This window comes from Scleropages formosus, chromosome 15 (assembly GCF_900964775.1).
Source record: "Scleropages formosus chromosome 15, fSclFor1.1, whole genome shotgun sequence".
NCBI lineage: Eukaryota > Metazoa > Chordata > Actinopteri > Osteoglossiformes > Osteoglossidae > Scleropages > Scleropages formosus.
In genome coordinates, this window is record NC_041820.1 from 8,422,956 (window position 1) to 8,430,758 (window position 7,803).

Genomic DNA, 7,803 nt, shown 5'->3' on the forward strand with positions numbered 1-7,803 from the left:
AAAACATTAAACTGCAACGGATTTATTCACTGAGGTATTCATAACCTCTGTCAGTAACTTTTGTATTATTTAAGGTTATCATGTTCAAATTTTAGGAACTTACAAGGAGCAAAAGCCATAAATTACAAGAAAGCATTGTTTTAATATATAATTAATAATATACAGTATATATATATATATATATAAAATATTTTTAAAAAACTATATTACTTAAATGCGAGCTTACAAAGCATCAGTGTAAGTTTATATGCAAAACAGGTGCAGTACTTACCGCAGATAGACTCTCCAATGACAATTTTACAGTCAGTTTACATGAAACCAGTAAAACTATCTGGTAACAGGCAAAACTGCATATAAAATCTTCAGGGGCAAACAGGCTTAAGTTTTTAAATTAGAGTACTTGCCTACAAGGGTGGTGCGGTGACGCAGCGGGTTTGGCCTGTGCCTGCTCTCTGGTGGGTCCGGGGTTCGAGTCCCACTTGGGGTGCCTTGCGACGGACTGGCGTCCCATCCTGGGCGTTTCCCCTCCCCCTTCAGCCTTGCGCCCTGTCTTGCCGGGTTAGGCGGTTTCAGTCAGTGTGCGTGCGCTAGCCTACATGGTAAGCAGAAGGGTAAACAGCGAAAATGGTAACAACTGATGCCGAGCACATTTAGTTTTACTACTCACTGCATCATAGAGCTACACCCTCCTGTTCCACCCGAGGTCCACGGAGGGCACTAGGTAATGCAGCGGTTAGCGCTGTTCACTTGCATCCTGAAGGTTCTTGGTTTGAATGCCACCTCTGCGGTAGTTCAGCGATCGAGGGACCTACCCTGAATCGATATGGTACGAACACCCTGCTATGCAAAAGGGTAAATCGCTGTCATGGGTTCTGCACGGCAATCTTACATCGTAAATCACCTTGGACGAAAGTGTCAGCCATGCTCCATACATACTGTACAGGCCTACTGCATATACCTGCGATGAGGTCTCCCGTCTCCTTATGCAGCTGGTAAATCCTGGATGCTAAGAAGACTGCAGAGATGACTGTTGATTTAAGAAGAAGGACTCGCCCCTTTAGAATCTGTGGTGGAGTCCTGTTCAAGTTCCTGGACCTCAAATGGTAAACCAACTTGACTTTGACATAAAATAGATTTGGCAGAGGACATACGTTCTGAGTGAGCCAAAGGGGTCCCACCTGGCGCAAGCAAAGTGGGTCTAGTTCTACGCTGCATTGCTGGGTCCATCCTCACCTCTACCGCGATGCTTGTGTTTGGGGGGGGGATTACCACACTGGGCCTCACTGCAGCACATTATCTGATCACCAGAAAGGATCATGGACTGAGAGCTGCCCCAACTCCACACCTCTGCAACTCCAGCTCCAGAAAGCGTGCAGGCAAGATCGTAACAGAGCCTTTCCTCCTCGGCCATCGCGTCTCGCAAGTCCTCCCTTCCAGACAAAAATAGCACTTTTCCTCAAGCGCTGTCCCTTTTGTCAAACTCCGAGGCACGCATCACAATCCGTATCACACTCTAACGGACACTAAGACTCCTCTGTCAGCATCCAACACTGGGAACACGGTTAACGCCCTAAAGTAATCCAGCAGTTATTAAAGTGGTGCCAATTATAGCTATATGTCACATCTCAGTCTTGCTGCTATTTCCACTTCTATGCTCATATTATTTAGATACGCAAATACCCACTCCTGTAAATCAGTGTATGATTATGGGACAGCTGGGACAGCTGGTAGTGCAGTGGTTAGAGCTACAGCCTCTGGATGTTGAGGTCGCACATTCGATCCCCACCTCTGGCTGCAGTACCCTTGAGCAAGGTACTTACCCTAAATTGCTCCAGTAAAATTACCCAGCTGTATAAATGAGTAAATAACTTTTACTGGAGAAAAGTGTCAGCTAAATGAATAAATGTAAATGATTACTATAATATTGATTTTCTTCAAACTGTTACTTTGTGCTTAGTGTGTAACATGGGGATTAAAGTGTCACAAATGATATTTGTGTTGCTCAGAGGCATTTTTCAAAAAAAAAAAAAAAAAAAAAAAAAACCAGAGGTAAATACATTACTCACTTCGGACTTGTCTGTACGTGTTTGTGTTGTAGGGGTGTAAATACTGTTTAGGGCAAATCCCCGCGATATCTGTCCTCCCCTCTAGATGGCGCTATTAATCAGTACGAACAACTGCCCGAATTAGGGTAAATTCGCACTGTATTGAGCGACAGCGTCTGCTTTCTAGTCATGTCCACTGGTTTTTACCACAAAGAGTCCATTGTTATGTTTGCAAACATCTCCGATCCACTGTTTCAGTTAATAATCATGGAAAACGTGACAACAATGAGATCATTTACAGCTAAAGAATCTTAGTGGTAACGCCGTAACGGGTATAAAAATTAAAAAAAAAAACAATTTCTACACATAGACTAAGTGTGTAACACGAGAAGTGTTGATTGTTGATTTTTTTTTGCTAGCTTACTGGTGCCATGCATTGCATGTTCTGCGTTTGACGTCGTTGTAGTAAATCATGATCACATCATGTTGTTGGTCGCGTTAGTCGTTTAGCAACAACATGAAACATTTTAATGATAACGACACTTGGTGACTCTTTTTTATGGAATCGGGTGAAATGGCTGCACTTCAATTGTTATTATTGAATGTATATATGTAAACCGAAGTATTTTTCTACTGAAACTCCGAAGACGCCCATGGAATTATATTTGGGAAAACCCACCAGCGCCCAACAACTGAACAAGATGTCCAATCAAAATCTCGGTTTCGTTGACGTAAGCACACAGAGCCAATCGAAAAGCGTGTGATCCCGGAAGTAAAAACAAAACACGACTCGGGGTAGGTTGTCACTTGGCGGTGTTCTCAGAAAACTGTCGCCGACGTTAAGCGTTTGCGGCGATGTAGTGGGGAAAAAAAAAGTTCTAATGCAATAAAAGTCAACGTCGGCAATTAAACTATAGAAAATTACGCTGGACTCGTCGATTCTTTGTGTATAGCAATGAAGGGGGGACACTAAAGGGGGGCTTCCTTTTTTTTAAAATGTCTTGCTAGCCAACTCGCTAGCGGTACGTTAGCACGTAGGGAGCGGCAGCCATTTTGTCCGACCGGTGACAGCAGCAGCAGAAAATAAAACCAGGATCACAACCATTACTCGACATTTAAGGGTTAGAAGATTAAAGCATCTAAATGCGGATTTAAACAACACACGCGCCATTATAATTGTCTTTACGGTGTATGAAATTTACGTGGCGAGGTCCACGGGTAGTTTGGGCTGCCCTGTCAGTGTAACCCAAGCAAGTGTAACGAGGAGGAGGAATATAATTTCAGTTTTTGAATCCGCACCCACGTACTACATACTAACATAGCAGATTTAAGTGGCAGATGGCGAAGAAGACGTACGACCTGCTGTTCAAGCTGCTGCTCATCGGGGACTCGGGCGTGGGGAAGACCTGCGTGCTCTTCCGCTTCTCGGACGACGCCTTCAACACCACCTTCATCTCCACCATCGGTGAGACGGCGCAGCGCCGACAGTCGCAAACCCCACATGATTTCCCCCTTTTCTCAACTTTTTCAACACTCATCTATACTATCTGTTGGAGTATTTTATTCAATTGGTCGAGGTACATATGCGGCGGGTTCGGCTGTCTGTTTGGCGAACTGATCCCGACCCTGACTTGCTGCAGTTCAGCTTGGGCGTTGACGCGGCTGCCTGCATTTTTATTTCGTTTTAGTATACTACAGTTACATTCCCAAACATGTTGTCTGTTTTCTTGCATTTTATCTCGTTAAGGGATTCCCGGCGTGGTTTATTTTCCTAACCCCCCCCCCCAAGTTGCCGTCGAGGCGTGTTGGCATAACTTGTTGGAAGTTGTCGAACCTTCTTTACAGGCTTTTTACAGTTAAAAAGCTGTAGTTTTTTTGTGGAAATCTGTGACAGTTTGCTCCTAGTAGAACTACAAATGGTATTTCTCATTGTAACAGGCGCACACCACTTACGGTTACGTTCATTAGCATATTCATTAAGTTTATAATATTTTACTTGTGGCAAATAACTAAATCGAACTGCGCGATTTTCACTTTTCCAGTTCTAAAAGTCTGTTTTTTCCAATTACACACGTGGATGTGAGCCGATTCTGTAAAAGAACAGTTTGTAAGCAAAGAAGCTGTTTGCTTCATTAAAAATTTTTTTGTGTTCGGTGGGTGTGGCTCCTGGCGTGACGTCACGGGCTTCGAGCGTTTCCACCTGTACAGTGGGGAAGGATGTGCGCGGACGGGCCCCTCAGCACGTGCTGTGGATTGACACTCTCACTTCCGTTTTTATAGGAATAGATTTCAAAATTAAAACTGTGGAACTACATGGGAAGAAGATAAAGCTGCAGATATGGTAAGTGGATCATGGAAGTAAAGCTAAATAGCATGGGCCATTTTTCAGTGACTAAAATGGTCTTTCTGCAATGAACACAAACTCATTTAAGTCACCTGTTCTTTTGCGAAGCCTTCTATTAAAACAGTATAAAAGATGTATCTTGACGGGAGCTGGTATGTCATTTGGGCAGAAATGAGTTTGTGCCTAATAATGAACACATTGTTTGGGTGTGGGGGATTTCCTGTTTAGAACTGTACAATTTCTGGGGGTGGATTGTATTTAGGAGTTGAGAGTAACTGTTTTAGAAATGTTAATTTTAAAAAGTAATTATACATGCAGGGATACAGCGGGTCAAGAGCGCTTTCACACAATTACAACCTCCTACTACAGAGGGGCCATGGGAATCATGCTTGTTTACGACATTACAAATGCAAAAAGCTTTGAGAACATCAGCAAATGGCTGCGAAACATAGATGAGGTGAGTATAATATTTCAGTAAGAATACTGAACTTTGACAGGTTTTCTGAAAAGGAACATCTTATGACACCTTGTAGCATAGTGTTTTAAGATGTTTCTTTGGATCCAAAGGAAATGCAGGTTCAGATCCCTGCCTCATTTATTGCAGAAAAGCATGAGCTAAATGTAAAACGTAAACCTTTTATTGCTTCAGACGTGGTAAGAATGCAAATTTAGTTTAACTCAGATATTAATATTTTTGTCTATTTATCCTTCTCTTCAGACCATCCCCTCCGCTGTCAGTATTTAAATGTTCTGATAACCTGTCCATTAATCCCAAATGTTTAAGCATGCAAATGAAGATGTGGAGAGAATGCTGCTAGGGAACAAATGTGACATTGAAGACAAGCGGGTGGTACCAAAGGCAAAGGGAGAACAGGTAGGGCACATCTAAGATCATAATTCAGTTTAACTTGTCCTTTTTCCTTTCAGTAAAGTAATAGCTTGGAATCTGTGGGTTTCCACATGACCTGTTTTTCAGATTGCACAAGAACATGGGATACGGTTTTTTGAGACCAGTGCAAAATCAAATATTAACATTGAGAAGGCCTTCCTTACATTAGCAGAGGACATACTTCGAAAGGTGAGTGTTTTGGAAGCAGACTGTAACCATTAAACCATTGTCTTGATATATTCAGTCGAAAGGCATGAATCCAATATGCTTGCATCTTAATGGGCTGCGTTTACATTTATTCATTTAGCAGATACTTTTCTTCAACGTGACATACAACTGTGCATTTCACAACAGAGTAGGGCTTTACATAGACACATCATTGTCAAAGCACAGTTAGTTTGTGCGATACCATGGTATTAGCCCGTGCAAAGTATGATTAGCTGCCTGTAGAATTGAGTCTAATAGGAGATATGTAGATGGTCATGACAAACTGTGGTGCAAATGTAGAGAGCTGCTGGGAGATGTTTTGACATTCTTCAATGCAGTAAGCAATTAAGTAGTTCTGAAGTACCCGGGTAAAGTTTTCCTCGCACTTCACAAAGGTTAACATCTTCCTTAAAAACCTTTTTTAAGGGAGCACTCATAGCTTGAAATGTAATTACCATTTGTTTCAATGCTGAAAATTTTCCAGCTCCAAAATTGACACCCATTTGTGCTGAAATATCACCAAATTCTATTAGAGGATAAAATTACTTCATACTTAATATTTGTTACATGAGGCAGTTTCATTCATTACACAATAATGCTGCATGGCTGTTTACCTGTACTATAGCTCTTTTGTAACTTTTGTGTACCATACACTTAACTTGCAAAATATGCATACATTTATTAGTTTATTAAACCTTTAATGCACCAGTAAAGACCAGACATCAGAACCAGTTGCCATGGTGCCTCACAGTACGTGGGTTGTGTGATTCAGTGTGGGTTTGATCCTTTTTCAGTCTGTGTGGAGTTTGCATGTTTACCTCATGTTCCTGTGGGTTCCCTCCCACAGTCCAAAGACCAGTTTCAGGTTAACTGGTGACTCTGAAGTGCCTGCAGTGAGGTGTGTGTGTTACACACGTTCACATAGTTCAGCAGTGTATCTAGCACTATAAGTCACCTTGGATAAAGATGTCAGCTAAATCATTCTAAGGCACTTTAGAGAACAGCTTTTGCTAAATGAATAAAGGTGATTGTTTCAGGCTGCTCAGCTGTCCCGAAGTAATAAACGGGTGCTAAGTGAAAGTCCTCAAAGTCAAATCTAAAGGCTTAAAATGAGTTCTGTGTAATGATATATTTTGCTGTAGACCTTATTTTTGTAAGTATTTCTATGGCTTCACTTGCACTCGCATTCTGCCTTTTTGTTTTGCAGACACCTGTTAAAGAACCCAACAGTGAAAACGTAGATATCAATAACAGCAGTGGAGTAACTGGGTGGAAGAGCAAATGCTGTAGCTAAACATCATCATCTCCTCTTTCCTTTTTCAAAGACCAGTTCTCAAAAGGAAAGATCTTCACTTGTGTAAATTTGATATATCCCCCACTCGTATGTCAGTACCGCTTTCTTCCACCCTTTGTATTTAAAGTCATTTTTTCAATAACTTATATTTCAGAAATAATCAAAACTTAACAATGTATGTTGTCGTTCAGCTCTTCTTGGGTGAATTGATTAGTTGAAACATTGCACTACATTTTTACACATGAGTTCTCCAGAACTACATGTTGCAGAACCTTGCACTGCAGCCCTTGGTGCACCAAGACTTGATTTTGTAAAATTACAAAAATTTTGTACAGTACTTTTATTTTAAAATATTAGGCCATTGAAATTGAGTTGGACTGGTAAATTTGGCTTTTTTTAAATCTTTATTTCTATTGTCCTGTGCCTTACATAGAGTAGGATTGTAACCTATGGAGAGAGACCCACATGTGGTGTATTGAACGTACATAACTTGATAAGTATTATTCTTTTACATATGGGAACATTACTTTTATTACAGGAACTTATAGAAACCATTGAATTGCTCTTGCATAACACTTAAGAGAACAATACCCTGTACAAAGGAATTGTTTACTTGCATTTTTAAAAATATTTCTGTATGTGTGGTGGGTCATACAAAAGCTGCTCTTAGAAAAAAAAATTAAAACTTGCACAAAGTGACAAACTTTTTTGCCTCTTTTGTTGTTAGGCATTTAATTACTTTTGTGTCCATGTACTGATGTCAGTTAATACTATAATTCCTGGACTTAAGGCAATGAGAAATTTCATAAAATTCACAAATTAAAGCTATGCAGTTCTGACTTGGCTTTTCTTGCATTTTATTGTGCCTGCAGCTGTAAAAGATATTGCTGTGTGTGAAACAGATTTAAAGCAAACACCTGGAAGTTTCTGTAATGCTCTCCTATGGTTGAATGGTTGCTGCTTCCTACTATATTAAAAGCCCTTTTAATCTCAGCATGGAAGAGAACATGAGCAGATTTTGTTT

General features: G+C 40.8%; 1 protein-coding gene across 1 annotated transcript; it reads left to right on the top strand.

Annotated features, from left to right (window-relative positions):
- Positions 1 to 2,813: 2,813 nt before the first annotated feature.
- LOC108922335 (ras-related protein Rab-10-like) lies at positions 2,814 to 7,448 on the top strand. Its single transcript, XM_018732417.2, has 6 exons — positions 2,814 to 3,510; positions 4,326 to 4,386; positions 4,708 to 4,846; positions 5,174 to 5,263; positions 5,366 to 5,467; positions 6,693 to 7,448. The coding sequence occupies exons 1-6, from the start codon at positions 3,384 to 3,386 to the stop codon at positions 6,777 to 6,779; spliced, it is 606 nt and encodes a 201-aa protein (XP_018587933.1). The 5' UTR covers positions 2,814 to 3,383; the 3' UTR covers positions 6,780 to 7,448.
- The last annotated feature ends 355 nt before the right edge of the window (positions 7,449 to 7,803 follow it).